The sequence below is a fragment of the Astyanax mexicanus genome, chromosome 13 (genome assembly GCF_023375975.1).
Source record: "Astyanax mexicanus isolate ESR-SI-001 chromosome 13, AstMex3_surface, whole genome shotgun sequence".
Classification (NCBI taxonomy): domain Eukaryota; kingdom Metazoa; phylum Chordata; class Actinopteri; order Characiformes; family Acestrorhamphidae; genus Astyanax; species Astyanax mexicanus.
In genome coordinates this window covers 23,616,498-23,636,355 of record NC_064420.1, presented here as the reverse complement: position 1 = coordinate 23,636,355, position 19,858 = coordinate 23,616,498, and the positions used below count along the sequence as shown (strand labels likewise).

Genomic DNA, 19,858 nt, shown 5'->3' with positions numbered 1-19,858 from the left:
CTGTGGTGGCTTCACTTTTAAGAGACGATGCTCTGTCCAGCTATATACAGTCTATGGTTTAAACAGCTGATCTTGAGACCTCAATTCCACACACAGACAAATGTTTTGAAAAAGCTCTTTTTGCACGTTCACATGAGAATCATGCTCTCCACTCTTTTTCAGTGAAATATAACATCATGTTTGTGTAATCAGGAAGCTGAAACACAGAGAAAGACTGATATTCAGATATGTGTGAACACGACCTGAAAAACATATTAACTGAAACGTTTACCTTCAACTGAGAGTTTAGTAGTTTTAGAATCCTCCCAGAACTTAGAGTCAACTCTGCATGTGTATTCTCCTTCATCAGTAATCCGAACGTTGGAGAGTTTCAGTGAGACGTCTCCATTCTTCAGCTCCTCTTTAAACACAGCGGTTCTTCCTCTGTAAAAAGGATTCTGATCTGTGTTTAGATCTTTATGATTCCCGTAGAGATGAACCAGTGAATCATTCAGGTCTGATCTGGACCAAGTAACGTTCATATTCACAGCGTTCACCATGATGTTTGGATTACCCAACTCTCGTACAGAACACGGCAGAACAACATCAGAACCAGAAACACTGAAAACAGGAGCTTCTGGACCCACCACCTCAAACTTCCCTGTATACTCTGTAAACAAAACCAACAGAACCTTTAATTAAAACACACACACACACACACACACACATAGTCTATACACACACACACACACACACACACTCACCACATATAATCTACACACACACCACATAATCTACACACACATACACACCACATATAATCTACACACACACACTCACCACATATAATCTACACACACACACTCACCACATATAATCTACACACAACACATATAATCTACACACACCACATATAATTTACACACACACACCACATATAATCTACACCAGGGGTGTCACACTCATTTTGGCCGAGGGCCACATTGGCATATTGGCTGTCCTCTGAGGGCCAGATGTAACTTATAAATGTAATAAAATGTAATCAAATGTAATATAAAATGAATGTAATTACTCCTTAATGTTAAATAACTCTCAATATATTTGAGAGTTACAAATATACAATCGACAAGCATTGTGGGAAATGTAGTTTTTGATCAAAGAACGCTTTTGACGTATTTATTATAGACACTAAGATCTTACAAGCTCTCGCGGGCCACATAAAAGGACGTGGCGGGCCACATTTGGCCCGCGGGCCTTGTGTTTGACACATGTGATCTACACACACACCACATATATTCTACACACACACACACTCACCACATATAATCTACACACACACACTCACCACATATAATCTACACACACAAACACACACACACACCACATATATTTTACACACACACACACCACATATAATCTACATACACACCACATAATCTACACACACATACACACAACATATAATCTACACACACACACACACCACATATAATCTACATACACACTACATATAATCCACACACACACCACATATATGATCTACACACACACACCACATATAATCTACACACACACCACATAATCTACACATACACCAGATATAATCTACACACACACCACATATGATCTACACACACCACATATAATCTACACACACACCACATATAATCTACACACACACACCACATATATGATCTACACACACACCACATATAATCTACACACACACCACATATAATCTACACACACACACCACATATATGATCTACACACACACCACATATAATCTACACACACACCACATATAATCTACACACACACCACATATAATCTACACACACACCACATATAATCTACACACACACCACATATAATCTACACACACACACCACATATGATCTACACACACCAGATATAATCTACACACACACCACATATAATCTAAACACACACACCACATATGATCTACACACACACCACATATAATCCACACACACACCACATATATGATCTACACACACACACCACATATAATCTACACACACACACCACATATGATCTACACACACACACCACATATGATCTACACACACCACATATAATCTAAACACACACACCACATATGATCTACACACACCACATATAATCTACACACACACCACATATAATCTACACACACACCACATATAATCTACACACACACCACATATAATCTACACACACACACCACATATGATCTACACACACACACCACATATAATCTACACACACCAGATATAATCTACACACACACCACATATAATCTACACACCACATATAATCTACAAATACACCACATATAATCTACACACACCAGATATAATCTACACACACACCACATATAATCTACACACACACCACATATAATCTACACACACACCAGATATAATCTACACACACACACCACATATGATCTACACACACACTTAGGGCTGCACAGTATATCGTTTAAGCATCGAAATTGGGATGTGCGCATGTGTGTGCGATAGTCATTTCGCGGACCCTGCGATGTCACGTGGCAATAAAAACAAACACGTTGTTGCACACCATCATTTTACTACCAAAAGTCGAGAGCAAAGTTTTTGAATGCAAGAGCCTATTTCATGCAACACTCATCACATTTTATTTTCTCACGTGTAAAATATAGGTGTGCTCTCACGAATTTTTTAGTTTCTCACGTGTAAAATATAGGTGTGCTCACACAAATTTATCATGCTCTCTCTCAAATTAAATCTCCTCTTATACGAATCTGCGTGCGCTCTCTGATATATCATGTTTGTGTGCTATCTGGCTGTTCTTAATGTTTCAAGAGCGTGCGTGCACGCTCAACTTCCCGCTGTGTGCTCGCGGAGCAGTCCCTACTCGAGCGCGGAGCTTTTCACTGCAACAAAGCTGCCAACTCTCCATCCAATCAGACGTGGCAACAGGATTTGACCAATTAAATTCGTAATGCCACTTGCTCTGCATTCTCATTGGTTTAAAATTGTTTTTACTATTACATTATGAGCTCAGAGCTAGATAACAGATGAATTTCGGAATACCATAATATATAATAACATAAAAAAAAAAAAAAAAAAATATATATATATATATATATATATATATATATATATATATATATATATATATTATTGTTATTATTATTATTATTATTATATATTATGGTATTCCGAAATTCATCTGTTATCTAGCTCTGAGCTCATAATGTAATAGTAAAAACAATACAAGAAAACATTTTATTTATTATTTCATTTGGAATTTATTAAGTAAACGTTGTTTTTTCAATAATTTGTAGCAAGCATATTAATAGTATTTTGTATTATTATTATTATTTTTAGGAGATCTTAGACTGCACATATATGTCTTAAATATAAACTACGACACATTTTACATTAATAGCTGAAATATGTTGCTCAGAAATAATACTATAATATCCTTGCTTAAAATTATTTAAAAATCAAGTTACAGTAGAAATTACAGGGGGTGGGATGGCGGGGGATTTCATTTCAGTTTTTTTCAACCAATGAGAATGCAGAGCAAGTGGCATTAGGAATTGAGTTTGTGGCAAGCCAAACTAGTCACATCCACGCGTTGTCCTCGCGCGTAGGATAAGCCTAGACCACACGTGCTACTGTTTTGCGACGCGTTCGATAAGGATACTTGTCAAAAGCGGACCTTACAGCACGCGTCGTATAGACCGTTTCAGAGGAATATTCTTCTTCTTCTTCTTTCAGGTTTATGGCGGATGGCAGACCAACTGAAGGTGCATTACCGCCACCTACTGAGCAGGAGTGTGAAGTGTGATTTCGGGAAGTGACATGGCCAATAATAAACAAAATGTAGGTGAAAGGAAATTCATAAATAAGTACATAAAAATAAAAGAAAGTAAACGAGAGAGGAAACAAAAAAAAAAACTAAATAAAGCAAAATATATCTATAGCTTTCAAATATTGAAAAACCAGTTTATGAACCGAACCCATCCCTGCCCCATAAGAAAGCAATCCTGTCAAAGAAAATTCTTTGTGACCCTTGTCTTTAAGAGAAGAAAACAAAATTTTCCTTTGTACAGCATATTTATTGCAACAAAAAGAACATGGTCCACGGTTTCCCTCTGCGGACAGTGGCGACAAAGCCCTGTGGAGTGTTTCTGTATTATTTGCAAAGAGGCATTCAGCATACTGTGACCTACTCGGAGCCTTGTTAGTACAATTTCCTGCCTCCGACAGTACCCTCCACTCCCTCCAAAACCAACTCTCGGTTGTATTGCAAACAAATGCCTCCCCTTCGGTTCATGTTCCCAATTAGTCTGCCATAATGTTCTAACATGTGGGATATCGAGGTCACATCTATTTTGCTTCAGGCATTGTTTAGCAGCTTTGTCAGCAGTCTCATTACCGTCCACCCCTACATGTGCTGGAACCCATAAAAACTGAACTAAAATAGTCTGCATGTGTAAACGAAATAATGGCTGAGATATTTCTAACATTAGGTCTTGTCTACATTTAGATTTGCCAGACTGGATGCTTTGTAAAGCAGACAAAGAATCTGAACAAATCACCATCCTCATTGGGCAAACATCCTCAGCCCACTGCAATCCTAAAAGAATGGCGACAAGCTCGGAGGAAAATACAGATAGGTTATCAGACAGTCGCCTACTAACAACCACATGAAATTCTGGCACAAAGACCGCTGCTGATGTGGAACCCACAGTAGGATCCTTTGACCCATCAGTATACACCTGCAGAGTACCATAATAATTAAGTGCCAGATGTTGTTCTACCATAACAGCTGTACTTCCTGCATCACTCCATTTTTTATTAAGGAGGGAAAAATCAACACTAGGCAATGGGAACATCCAAGGTGGTACCACTGATATAGGAACAGTACTGCTGAAAGCACGAGCCTGCAATCCCATTTCGCCTGCTTCTGAGTTGCTCAGACACCCAAAACTCCTTGAGGGACCATGAAGAGGAGCGCTGCAATCATGTAGAACAGACACAGCTGGATGGCTCTCTATGTGCCCCTTCAGGTTGGACCAATATACTGTAGACAATGCAAGTCTTCTTAAATGCAAAGGCATTTCTCCTGTTTCAACCTGTAGAGAAGCCACTGGGGAGGATCTAACTGCACCACAACACAATCTCAGTGCTTGTGCTTGAATTACATCAAGTAATTTTAGGTTTGACTCAGCAGCTGATCTATAGGCCATGCAGCCATAGTCAAAAAACGATCTAATTAGAGCATCATAAATGCACAGGAGAGAGGAACGGTCAGCCCCCCAGTCACTTCCCGCCAAGCATTTAAGGACATTTAATCCTTTTTTGCATTTGTCTATGATCTTCATAATGTGATGCTTCCAGGTCAATTTCGAGTCCATCCACAAACCAAGAAACTTGACTACCTTCACCTGTTCAAGAGTCTGACCATACAATTTAAGCCCAAGTTCATTTGTTTTTGATCTCTTAGAAAAATAGATGACCTGGGATTTAGCCACAGATAACTTGAATCCCCATTCATTTGCCCAGTGTTCAACCCCAACAATTGCCTCCTGCATCTTTCGCTTAACAAAAGATAGATTCCTCCCTCTCTTCCACAGAGCCTCATCATCTGCATACAAAGATTTTGCTATGTCCAGTGTTGGGCACGTTACTTTGAAAAAGTAATTAGTTATAGTTACTCGTTACTTCTCCAAAAAAGTAACTGAGTTACTAACGGAGTTACTCCACTATAAAAGTAACTAGTTACCAGTAAAAGTAACTATCACGTTACTTTTGTCAAAAAAAAGGAAATTAATTATTTACTATTATTATTAGAAAAATACCAAACGATAATAAACCCAAAATGTTGACAAAAATATAGTCTAACGAATTACAAAAAATAAAAACGAAATTCTTCACAGAACCAAAGAAAATTACTAAAACATGTAATACTGAAAAAAACGGAAAAAACGGAAAAACGCGTCTGGGGATGGAGTTAAACAAACCAAGCCACACTCAAAGGAAATATGTATATAAACAAAACAAAAAATTGGACAAAAACAACAATCTAATGACCGTTAAAATGGTATTAATATAACAGTTTCACCAAAAGAGAATAGAGCTTAGATCGGCCCAAAAATCCGACCCGACCCAGCCGGAGCCTGTGCACGTTCTGCCCAAGCCCGAACCATGAACTGTCATTATGAGCCCGAGCCAACCCAAACCATAAACTTTCTGTTTTCGGGCTGATTGAATGAGTGAAATATAATCAGAATTATGTTAATTAACACTGAAACATAGCATAAAACTATTATTTAATTAAAATGATTTTTAAGAACAGCTACACATTCATTTTATTATAGTTTGATTCAGTAAGTTTTAATTTGTTTTTAGGGTGGGCTTGCTAGTTTTTATTAGTTTTCACACATCTCATCAGAGAGATCAATCTAATAAACGTGAGAGAGAGAGAGAGAAATATTTGCTTGTTCTGGAATGAGCTACTCACAGGTAAATGTTCTCACATACTGAATCTCCTGTTTCTCTTTCATCTGCCTTGCACTCATATTGTAATCCCATGTTTTCTGTCGTATTTTGCGGCTAGCGTGAGCGCTTTACACAAGAACTAACGCCGCGGACCACGAGGTGTTGCGCGCTCGGCAACACCGCCCGCTGTACAACAGCTCTTATAAATAAATTAAACACGAAAATTCAGTAATTTTAGTTCGTTTTAGTTAGTTTTATAAACACAAAATACAGTTCGAGATAGTTATGTTTTTTCCTTTTAATTACCGTTTTTATTAGTTTCAGTTAACACAAATGTTTTTTCACTTTCAGTTTTCGCTATTTCGTTCGCTTTAGTGAACAATAATAATTGGTTACTTAGCAACATTGTGATTATCACACCAGAGCTTTATATAAAATAAAAATAGGAGCCCGATTTTGGGACGGTCTTTGGGTCAGGTCGGGTTCGGGCAGAGAATCTAAGCTCTAAAAGAGAAAGCAGCAGCACCACAAAAACCGGAGCAGCTAAAAAGAGCTTAACTTCCTTAAATCGGAACTTGGCCTGTCCACGGCAATCACTGAATTGATTAGAGCAGCAAATCGTCACAATTGTGCCTAACTTCACCACGCCAATGCACAGCGGCCAGAAGCTCAAGTTCACCGGAAAGAGGAGGGGTTAACCAGGGCAAACCAAAGTTACAACAAAAAAAAGTTCATAGAGTGGCTAAAGTAACGTGCAGTAACGTGGTGTCGGAAATGGTAATGGCGTTATAGTTACAGTCAGAGTAATTAGTTAGATTACTCGTTACTGAAAAAAGTAACGGCGTTAGTAACGCCGTTACTCCCAACACTGGCTATGTCAGGACTAACCCCAGAAAAGATATCATTGATCATAATGTTAAATAAAATAGGGCTACAGACACTGCCTTGCTTAACTTTAAACCCAATTCCTTCCCTAATAAAAGTAGCTACACCTCCACCATTACCCTTATCCCTATCCCTTTCAACGACTACATAACCTGACAAAGTAAAACTTAAATGGGGTTTAAGCCAGGTCTCTTGCACACACACAATATCAGGTACACGTTTTCTACTAATCACAAATTTCTTAAAATCTTGTCCATTAGCAATCAAACTCCTTGCATTCCACTGTAATATTAAAATTCCCATTACGGGCCATCACTAGACTGCGAAGGTTGAACCCTCCCAGCAAGACTCGAGCTAATCACTTCCCAAGTCAAACTTTTAATATCCAGAAACTTTTCTGCAGATCTAACAATGATTTTAATTCTTTCGGTCCTACTATTAGTCTGGGCAGTACAGTTGGTCACATCGGCCATAAACATAACAAACTTTATCTTATCAACTACCAGAGTATCTCGAGTGATAGGACAGTGCGTTTGGTGGCTCAGGGCGGTTCAAGGAACATCAGTAACTGTGCGCGCTGATCTTACAGCACTGCCTTCAGGAGGAGCAACCGTATGAACCTCCTTTAGAGCTGCAGCATAGGTTAGCCCCTGCGTAACTCGAACTTCCTGGACTTTAGCAGCTCTTTTCCGCACTTCACATCCGCCATATGCAGCCTTATGATCTCCCCCACAATTGCAACATTTGGGTTTAACCCCTCTGCACAGTGCCCGTACTCATGATCTCCCCCACATACACCACACCGCTTCTTTCCTCTACACGCTGCAGCTACATGTCCATACCTCTGGCAGTTAAAACATCTAATAGGTGGAGGGATGTAAGCCTGTACTGGAAAGCTAATATATCCCAGGTAAACCCTATCCGGTAAAATGTCACCATCAAACAGAATCATCACAGAAAGGCTATCTCCTTTAACTCCATTCCTGAAGCCTTTAAGCCTGACGGCCTCAATCACAGTACCTCCGGACAGATTATGTTTGAGCTGATCCATAGATACATCCAATGACACCCCTGTGACAACCCCTCGCAGCCTCTGCTTATCCTTAAACAATCTCGGTATCACTTTCTTACCCCCTAGAAACTTCATTTTAAGTGCTTTATCCAGTTGACGCTCATCCTTACATGTTATCAGAAGCTTACCTCCTCTCAACACCTTAGCTCCGGCCACATCCCCTAGAGCTGATTTGATTTCAGATGTCAACCTGACCGGATTCAGCACGCCAGCAGATTCAGATTCAAACTGGATCAAAATGAGGTATTCCTCCTTACGACGCTTCACAGTTTCTCCACGCACTCCACTGCCGCTAGAATCTCTATCCTCAGACAAACGTCTGCTCTTCTTAGACCGCACAACCTGCCATTCTCCTCCCTCACCGGCCCTATTCCCGCTCCTACAACCAAACGAGTCTGGCTCACTGCCACTTCCGTCCATCCTCACTTCAGTCACAGCTCAGTGCTGCCACCGCCCGTCTCCTCCCTGATCATCTCTACCCAGAGGAATATTCATGAGCGTAGGAAGTGACGTTGCTGTTCCTAGAACACTTCCGTTTAGCGGTAAACAGCGTTCAAAACAGTGGACTTAACTTTTTAATTTAACATGAATGCAAACTTTACCTACTCTGAGAGTCACAAACATTGAAAATTAGGTCAAATTGTTCTTTAAACAAGTAAACTATGGAGGACCAGAAATTACATACGTATAAATAAATACACATATAAATGTATAAATATGTAAACAAATAAATGAATAAATAAATTAATGTTGAAATTAATAAATATATAAATGCACATATAAATGTATAAATAAATATTTATATATATATATATATATATATATATATATATATATATATATATATATATATACACGTGCACAAATAATTGTATAGGTAAATAAATTAATTAATAAATACATTTCTTATTTTTATATTTATTCATTTAAATGCAGTTACAGTGTCCGCTCACAACTTCTCCCTCCTTCTTATCTATAAATCATGCAGAGTACGTGTTGGATAGCGTTTGACTTGCTCCAACCTCACCATACACCATAGTGATGCCTTCTCTACTAAAGGAATGTGATGAAGTAGGCTATACCCCTCTTCATCACCATAAAGACTATATACTTACCTGTGTACACTCATGCTCAGCCTGTTGAGACAAAAGGGTACTACACGTAACTCAAAGCCTTTTACATACCTGGGTGAGTCCATCCTTGCAGAAGAGAGGGGGAGTGTGTACCTGTAAAAGAAAGGGAAGAAATGTGAATGTGTATTTTATATGTACATTGAAATTCGTACAGATTTCAGCACTTACAAACTGATTAGAGTTTGCTACTATTATTATTATTATTACTAATATTGTTATTCTTATTATATCATAGTACCATGTACTTGGTGTATCATTACCCGGTTCTACCTGTGTGAAAAATGGTATGTTCATGGGAGGGGTTAATGGTATAAAAGGTGTACTGGATCTATGAGTAAGGGGGGCAGATAGTTTGGGATATCGGCCATGAAAAGATAGCTCTATACGACTGTATAGGAGATAGACCTTATTCTCTGCGTGAAGAGATTATTTTGTGTTTGTTTACTTTTTCGTTTTCTTTTCTCGTCAAGTACGTACGCCTGTAAATTTGTAAATATTAGTGTTGGTGTGTAAATAAACGGTGTCTGATAAACTGTACCCCCTTGTTGCCATGGTTACTGGCCCTGCTTCTGAGCGCTCGCCCTACACTACCCATAAAGTTTCGTTCTGTCCTTGCTGGATAGGAACGCGCTTTATCACAAGGAACAAATATAATTATATGCGCCCAAACTGCGGTGGGCTTTCACTGCCTTCGTTTAAACAAGGTAGTGATCACATCTGGGAAGCATTTTAAATCAGAGGAAAAAAAACTTCCCTCTTAAATCCTTTTCAAAAGGATCAGGAAAAGAGGTTTGATCACTTTTTACTAATTTCTGACCATATGTTTGCTCTGTTTTCGGGAGATTTGCGAAATATGCGCTCTCATTTTAACAGCTGTATAGTTGAAAATAGCGCCACCGGAAGCGTCGAAGGAACAGACATGCGCAGTAGCTTTGTTATTGTTTTGCTCATTGAAACGGTCTATTGTTTTACACGATGCGTTGTGTTAGTACAGCACGCGTCGTTTCTTACCTCTTTCAATTAATTTAACACTGTACCCCATCTTTCCACTGTTTTGCTTGATGTTTGAATTATAATTGAATTACATCTGTGTATAAAATGCGTTATACAAAGAAACTTGCCTTGCCCATAAATGTATCATCGAGTAGGCTGCATCTACGTTGCATGTTTCGCCCACTAGATGGCACAGTGAGTCAAGGGATGGTTAACCATTCAGTTTAATCCTACAGTTCTTTTTTGGCTGTATTGCACTGTAAAAGCCAATGTGGACAATTTCACTCACTCCACATTTGTTTTCCCAACCTTAAAATCCTGCCTAAAGCCTTCCAGCTTTCTCCATTCCTACACTCTATCCAATTAGTGCATACAGTCTGTGGTCATGGAACATCATGGAGTTTGTAAGAAAGAACAACAACGAATGTGTCTGGGGGAGCTGAAAGGATTTGATGTCACAAAGAACATTTTATCAACATCTTGGTACACTTTCCTGCCTGAATTTGCTGATTTGCTAGCTGTATCTGCAGGGCACAAATGAGCTTGCTACCTATGCTGACAGATATCAGAATCTCGTATGCCCACGGCAGGCTACTGTTGCGCTTTGCTCGCAGAGGAGCAGATCGGTGCTGAGGGAGATAGGTGCTGGGCTATTCTGAACTTTTTGTGCTGGCCAGTGGTTGGATGACAGCACTTTAAATTCATTGACTGTGAAAATCAGTAGGAGGAGATCATTACCATACGAACAACGGGCGTTTTTTTGCGCCAGTTACATCACGCGTAGTGTAAAGAATACGATATGAAACGCCAAAAGGCCCAAAAATAAGTCTGAACGAGACACCTTTTATCGAAAAGAACGGCGTAAAATACACCGTTCTGGGAGTTCACGCCGTAATATACGCGTCAAAATCTTCCGCCATGTTGGTGATCCTGACACCTGATTCTGCGCAGTAGAGACCAGAGGAGAGAGAAAGACTGTGGATATCAGCCTACTCATTTAAATAACCCCGCCCCTGAGGGCTGCCTCGTGGTCACAGGCTGCAGACCAGGGCGGAGCTGACGGTCTGTTATTGGTCATGCCCATAAGCAGCCCTTTTACCATAACCACACCTTTTTTGAATAGAGCTGAATTTTGTTTTAAAAAACGAATTCTGTGGGGATATAAACATTTGACAATATAAGCAGAGGTTACACTAGCTGTAGCATTTAAATCATAGACTGTATATAGCTGGACAGAGCGTCGTCTCTCAAAAGTGAAGCCATCACAGGTTGGGTGCCCCCTGCTGTTCGGTTTCAGAAAGCGGTGTAACTCCACCCATTCCCATAGGTTTCAATGGCAAAACAGACAACTTTCAATCACGTTTTTTCCAATATACTGTAATTTTACCTCCATTATTTAAATGCAGCAGCTAGTGTAACCTCTGCCTATATCGTCACATTTTTATATCCCCACAGAACTAGTTTTTAAGAAGGTTACTCAGCTCTATTCAAAAAAGGTGTGGTTATTGTAAAAGGGCTGCTTATGGGCGGGACCAATAACAGACCGTCAGCTCCGCTCCGCCCTGCTCTGCAGTCTGTGACCGCGAGGCAGCCCTCAGGGGCGGGGTTATTTAAATGAGTAGGCTGCTATCCACCGTTTTTCTCCCTCTTCTGGTCTCTACTGCGCAGAATCGGGTGTCAGGATCGCCAACATGGCGGAAGATTTTGGCTTCATTTTCATTGAATGAATGGGAACGGAGACACTGCGTCAATCTTTTGTTACAGTCTCTGATTTAAATAAAGCAGGTAGAATTACAGTATATTAGAAAAAAAAACGCAGTGATGGTATAGTTACTTTGAAAAAGTAATCCGATTACTGATTACTGATTACTCCTTTAAAAAGTAACTTAGTTACTTTATGGATTACTTGATTTTAAAAGTAACTAAGTTACTTTACAAGTTACTTTATTAGTTACTTTCAGCATCTGCAGACACCACCTCCCGCCGCCTTAACATAAACATTATAACCAGTTTTGCCAATACTCCCTTTATTGAAAATGCATTTTTATCAGCAACAATTTATCTCTATTAAGTTGAACTATTTCATAAAAAAAATAAAAAATAAAAAATAACTTCACATAAATATTTTTTAATAAAAAATTAAATATGGTCTTTCTTGATTTTACTAAACATAAATACTTGTTTTTATAAAAAATATATAAAATAAAGAAAGTCTTTCTTGACCTGACATATTTAACACTATAAAACTGAACATTTAACTTGCAGGGCAGCAAGGAGTGGTCTGCAGGGCAGCAAGGAGTGGTTTTATAAAACAGAACTGTGTATATGGTCTAGACCAGGGATCACATATTTGCAGACTGCGGTCCGGGTCCGGACCCAGACGTTGTCCAATACAGACCCATACCGGACCCAACTACTGAGAAGGATTTAATTCTGACAGTGTTCATTTAAAACAGCGGAACTTTTCTTGTCTTTACGGTATGTGCGCTCTGCGCCACAGTGAACTTCCAATCACGTGTGGTGTAAAATCTTTAAATGCTCTCCTCTGCCAATCAAATTTGTGGCAGACCGCTGCCCTGGCTAGTGAATTGGGACGCGGCTGCAAAAAAACGCCTTTATAAAGAGATAGGGAGCCGAGAACTGGCGAAAAACGAAAACGGGCGGAAACTAAAGACACGCCGAGCGCGAGAGAGAGAGAGACAGGGGAGAAAGCGAGACGCGTGTGATTGGGGAAGAGCGGAGGGGGAATGGGTAAGGGTGTGTGTGTGTGGAGGAGATGAGGTGGAGAGAGAGAGGGAGTAACGCACAGTGACTCAAATAAGTAACTTTAATCTGATTACTGGATTGGAAATAGTAACGCGTTAGATTACTCGTTACTGAAAAAAGGGTCAGATTAGAGTAACGCGTTACTGACATCACTGAAAAAACGTGACTGAAAGTTGTCTGTTTTGCCATTGAAACCTATGGGAATGGGTGGGGTTACACGGCTTTCTGAAACCGAACAGCAGGGGGCGCCTGACCTGTGGTGGCTTCACTTTTGAGAGACGATGCTCTGTCCAGCAATATACAGTCTATGGGTTCTTCAGTTAGCTGGGTTAGCTCTGTGGATCTTCAGTTAGCTGGGTTAGCTCTGTGGTTCTTCAAATACTGGGTTAGCTCTGTGGTTATTCAGTTAGCTGGGTTAGCTCTGTGGTTCTTCAGTTTGCTGGGTTAGCTATGTGGTTCTTCAGTTAGCTGGGTTAGCTCTGTGGTTCTTCAGTTTGCTGGGTTAGCTCTGTGGTTCTTCAGATACTGGGTTAGCTATGTGGTTCTTCAGTTAGCTGGGTTAGCTTTGTGGTTCTTCAGTTAGCTGGGTTAGCTCTGTGGTTCTTCAGTTAGCTGGGTTAGCTCTGTGGTTCTTCAGTTAGCTGGGTTAGCTATGTGGTTCTTCAGTTAGCTGGGTTAGCTCTGTAGTGCTTCAGTTAGCTGGGTTAGCTCTGTGGTTCTTCAGTTTGCTGGGTTAGTTCTGTGGTTTTTCAGTTAGCTGGGTTAGCTCTGTAGTGCTTCAGTTAGCTGGGTTAGCTCTGTGGTTATTCAGTAAGCTGGGTTAGCTCTGTGGTTCTTCAGTAAGCTGGGTTAGCTATGTAGTTCTTCAGTTAGCTGGGTTAGCTCTGTGGTTCTTCAGTTAGCTGGGTTAGCTCTGTGGTTCTTCAGTTAGCTGGGTTAGCTATGTGGTTCTTCAGTTAGCTGGGTTAGCTATGTGGTTCTTCAGTTAGCTGGGTTAGCTATGTGGGTCTGGAGTAACTGTAATGCTATTTCTCCTGCTGTAACACTCAGCTCGCCTCAGTGAGAGCAGAGTTTGTTGATAAGCTAGTTGTTAGTTTATTAGTTGGATCAGGGAGTGTTGTAATCAGTAACGTTATAAACCAGTGACTGTAATTTACGTGACCGTAAAGCCTGACACAGGGACAGCGCCTGGATTGGTTCTATTCTATCTGCAATTTGTGGATAATATGGATTTATGGAAATACAACTAATATGGATAAACAGCGGATTAAAAAAACTGTAAATTGTGCTCACATTGTTTTCCTTTTTCTGAAAGTTGTGTTTATTAATTTAGGATTGCAGAACTTGTAAGCTATAATGAATGAAAAATCATTTAGCTAACTAGTTTGCTAGAAGCCGGATGTAGAGGATAGCTAGAATTGGGTAATGTTGGTAGTTTAGAGCAGTTTCTTAACCCTGGTCACTGAACTAAAATTCTGTTTGTCGCCTGATACAAATACATGTTATAGCTGTTTAATAGAGGAAGTATATTTAACCTGAAAAATAAGAATTGAGCTGGTATATCAGAGAAATTCAGAAAAATACATAATAGAGATGATTTCAATGAAAAGGATAAAAAAAAACAATTCAGCTACACAGAGCAGACAAAAATGGTGGAGTTAACAATAGACAATAAACTTCTTATATTTAGTATGTTGATGGTACATTATGCTTCTATGTAACCCCACATACATAAATTACAAGTCGGTTGTGCTCCACTAATTATGAGTGGCCCGTCTAAACCAAAAATGCCGGGCCGTTTTTTTGTCCCAGTCCAGCCCTGTCCAAAAGCAGTGTGTAAGACTGGTGGAGGAAATCATGCCAAGATGCATCCAGATAGGTCTGGATCTTTTTATTTCAGCCATTTCTCATTTTCTGCAAATAAATGCTCTTAAGGACAATATTTTTATTTGGAATTTGTGAGAAATGGTTTCTGTAATGTATATAATTAAACAACAATGTTCAGTTTACTCAAACATATACCTATAAATAACAAAATCAGAGAAACAAAATCTGGAAACAAACTCTTAATTTGTTTCCAGAGCTGTATATCCAGATGAAACATACCACAATACCATTCCTCCGCAAATATACACAGAATAATAACAAACAAATTCCATATATATGCAGTATGTAATGGCATATATTGTTATATTATATTAGATATTATGCAGTTACTGTAACTCAAATTACAGCATCACTTCTGTGATTGTTATGGTAACACTACACTAATAGATTGTATAAAAATAATGAACTTTCTAATACATTTACAAACAGACAAAAACTAACATTTGTAATTAGTCAAAATGTACATTTACTTACACTATTTGAATGAGTGTGTAGGAGTGTGGAGTAACTCACCGTGCAGGGATTGAGCATCAATCCGTTCCTCCTTCTCATGAACTCTCTGTGTCACTGAGCAGTAGTATGAGTCGATTTCCTCTACTGTGATTCTGCTTTTCACATTAAAGAGATCAGCGACTGCCTGAGTTTCTGTTTCTGCAGTCACATTAACTCCTTTACTGTTTTTCCACTGAAGCTCAGGTTCAGGATACCAGCCTTTAGATTCACACAGTAAACTGAACTTTCCTGATTCATATTTCTCCATAGTGATCACTGGTTCACTTCCCACAGCTGTGGAGAAAATCATCAAAACATTCAACAGTGTGGTATTACATTTATATAAATATTTATTAAAATATAAAAAATATATATTTTTATAGAAATGTACAAATTATATCATTACTTCAAGCCTTGTTCACACATATCTGTATATTTCTGTAAATGTAGGATTTTGCCAGATTTCAAATAAATTTCCTTTATCCACAAGATTACAATTCTTACAGTTTAATTTCAAATTTATCAAATAAAATCATACAACCCAAAAAACAGAACTAAAAAAGTACAAATATTTAGTTTCTTTACATCAAAGATTTTCTGGCTATGTGTTTAAACCAGAGACTGTAAAAAAAGATGGACGCTGTGTCTCCGTTCCCATTCATTCAATGAAAATGAAGCCAAAATCTTCCGCCATGTTGGCGATCCTGCCACCTGATTCTGCGCAGTAGAGACCAGAGGAGGGAGAAAGACTGTGGAGAGAAGCCTACTCATTTAAATAACCCCGCCCCTGAGGGCTGCCTCATGGTCACAGACTGCAGAGCGGAGCGGAGCTGACGGTCTGTTATTGGTCCCGCCCATAAGCAGCCCTTTTACAATAACCACATCTTTTTTGAATAGAGCTGAATAAAGTTTAAAAAAACGAATTCTGTGGGGAAATAAAAATGTGACAATATAAGCAGAGGTTACACTAGCTGCTGCATTTAAATAATGGAGGTAGAATTACAGTATATTAGAAAAAAACGTGATTGAATGTTGTCTGTTTTGCCATTGAAACCTATGGGAATGGGAGGAGTTACACAGCTTTCTGCAGCTGAACAGCAGGGGGCGCCCGACCTGTGGTGGCTTCACTTTTAAGAGACGATGCTCTGTCCAGCTATATACAGTCTATGGTTTAAACAGCTGATCTTGAGACCTCAATCCCACACACAGACAAACGTTTTGAAAAAGCTCTTTTTGCACGTTCACATGAGAATCATGCTCTCCACTCTTTTTCAGTGAAATATAACATCATGTTTGTGTAATCAGGAAGCTGAAACACAGAGAAAGACTGATATTCAGATATGTGTGAACACGACCTGAAAAACATTTTAACTGAAACGTTTACCTTCAACTGAGAGTTTAATAGTTTTAGAATCCTCCCAGAACTTAGAGTCAACTCTGCATGTGTATTCTCCTTCATCAGTAATCCGAACGTTGGAGAGTTTCAGTGAGACGTCTCCATTCTTCAGCTCCTCTTTAAACACAGCGGTTCTTCCTCTGTAAGAAGGATTCTGATCTGTGTTTAGATTTTTATGATTCTCATAGAGATGAACCAGTGAATCTTTCAGGTCTGGTCTGGACCAAGTAACGGTCAGATCCACAGCGTTCTTCATGATGTTCTGACGATCAAACTCTCGTACAGAACACGACAGAACAACATCAGAACCAGAAACACTGGAAACAGGAGCTTCTGGAACCACCACCCTGAACCTGCCATCAGACTCTGTAAACAAAACCAACAGAACCTTTAATTAAAACACACACACACACACACACACTCACCACATATAATCTACACACACACCACATAATCTACACACACATACACACCACATATAATCTACACACACACACACAGTCTATACACACACACACACACACACACACACTCACCACATATAATCTACACACACACCACATAATCTACACACACATACACACCACATATAATCTACACACACCACATATAATCTACACACACAAACACACACACACACACACCACATATAATCTACACACACACACAAAATATATTCTACACACACACCACATATATGATCTACACACACCACATATAATCTACACACACACCACATATAATCTACACACACACCACAAATAATCTACACACACACCACATATAGTCCACACACACACCACATATATGATCTACACACACACCACATATAATCTACACACACCACATATAGTCCACACACACACCACATATATGATCTACACACACCACATATAATCTACACACACACCACATATGATCTACACACACCACATATAATCTACACACACACCACATATGATCTACACACACACCACATATGATCTACACACACACCACATATAATCTACACACACACCACAAATAATCTACACACACACCACATATAGTCCACACACACACCACATATATGATCTACACACACCACATATAATCTACACACACACCACATATAATCTACACACACACCACATATAATCTACACACACTCCACATATAATCTACACACACACACCACATATGATCTACACACACACCACATATAATCTACACACACCACACATAATCCACACACACCACATATAATCTACACACACTCCACATATAATCTACACACACACCACATATAATCTACACACACACCACATATAATCTACACACACACCACATATAATCTACACACACCACACATAATCCACACACACCACATATAATCTACACACACCACATATAATCTACACACACCACATATAATCTACACACACAAACACACACACACACCACATATTATCTACACACACAAACACACACACACCACATATAATCTACACACACAAACACACACACACCACATATAATCTACACACACAAACACACACACCACATATATTCTACACACACCACATATAATCCACACACACACACACAAAATATATTCTACACACACACCACATATATGATCTACACACACCACATATAATCTACATACACACCACATATATGATCTACACACACACCACATATATCTACATACACACCACATATGATCTACACACACACCACAAATAATCTACACACACACCACATATATGATCTACACACACCACATATAATCTACACACACACCACATATAATCTACACACACACCACATATAATCTACACGCACACCACATATAATCTACACACACACCACATATAATCTACACACACACCACAAATAATCTACACACACACCACATATAGTCCACACACACACCACATATATGATCTACACACACCACATATAATCTACACACACACCACATATAATCTACACACACACCACATATAATCTACACACACACCACATATAATCTACACACACACCAGATATAATCTACACACACACCAGACATAATCCACACACACCACATATAATCTACACACACCACATATAATCTACACACACACCACATATGATCTACACACACCACATATAATCTACACACACACCACATATAATCTACACACACACCACATATAATCTACACACACACCACATATGATCTACACACACACCACATATAATCTACACACACCACACATAATCCACACACACCACATATAATCTACACACACACCAGACATAATCTACACACACACACCACATATGATCTACACGCACAACATATGATCTACACACACACCACATATAATCTACACACACACCAGATATAATCTACACACACACCACATATGATCTACACACACACCACATATAATCTACACACACACCACATATGATCTACACACACACCACATATAATCTACACACACACCACATATAATCTACACACACCACACATAATCCACACACACACCACATATAATCTACACACACACCAGACATAATCTACACACACACACCACATATGATCTACACACACAACATATGATCTACACACACACCACATATAATCTACACACACACCAGATATAATCTACACACACACCACATATGATCTACACACACACTTAGGGCTGCACAGTATATCGTTTAAGCATCGAAATTGGGATGTGCGCATGTGCGATAGTAATGCACGGCATCATTTTAC

At 39.2% G+C, this 19,858-nt stretch overlaps 1 protein-coding gene across 2 annotated transcripts in view; it reads right to left on the bottom strand.

Annotated features, from left to right (window-relative positions):
• Positions 1-19,858, bottom strand: part of LOC111197517 (butyrophilin-like protein 2) — a 69,328-nt gene that overhangs the window by 24,987 nt on the left and 24,483 nt on the right. The window contains exons 3-6 of one of the 2 annotated variants that reach the window (XM_049463199.1): positions 17,092-17,469; positions 15,729-16,001; positions 9,621-9,662; positions 272-649 (exon numbers count right to left, since the gene is read on the bottom strand). In XM_049463199.1, coding sequence (XP_049319156.1) covers positions 272-649; positions 9,621-9,662; positions 15,729-16,001; positions 17,092-17,469 — 1,071 coding nt within the window. The remainder of the gene's footprint in view (positions 1-271; positions 650-9,620; positions 9,663-15,728; positions 16,002-17,091; positions 17,470-19,858) is intronic. The other variant, XM_049463200.1, reaches the window with a different exon arrangement.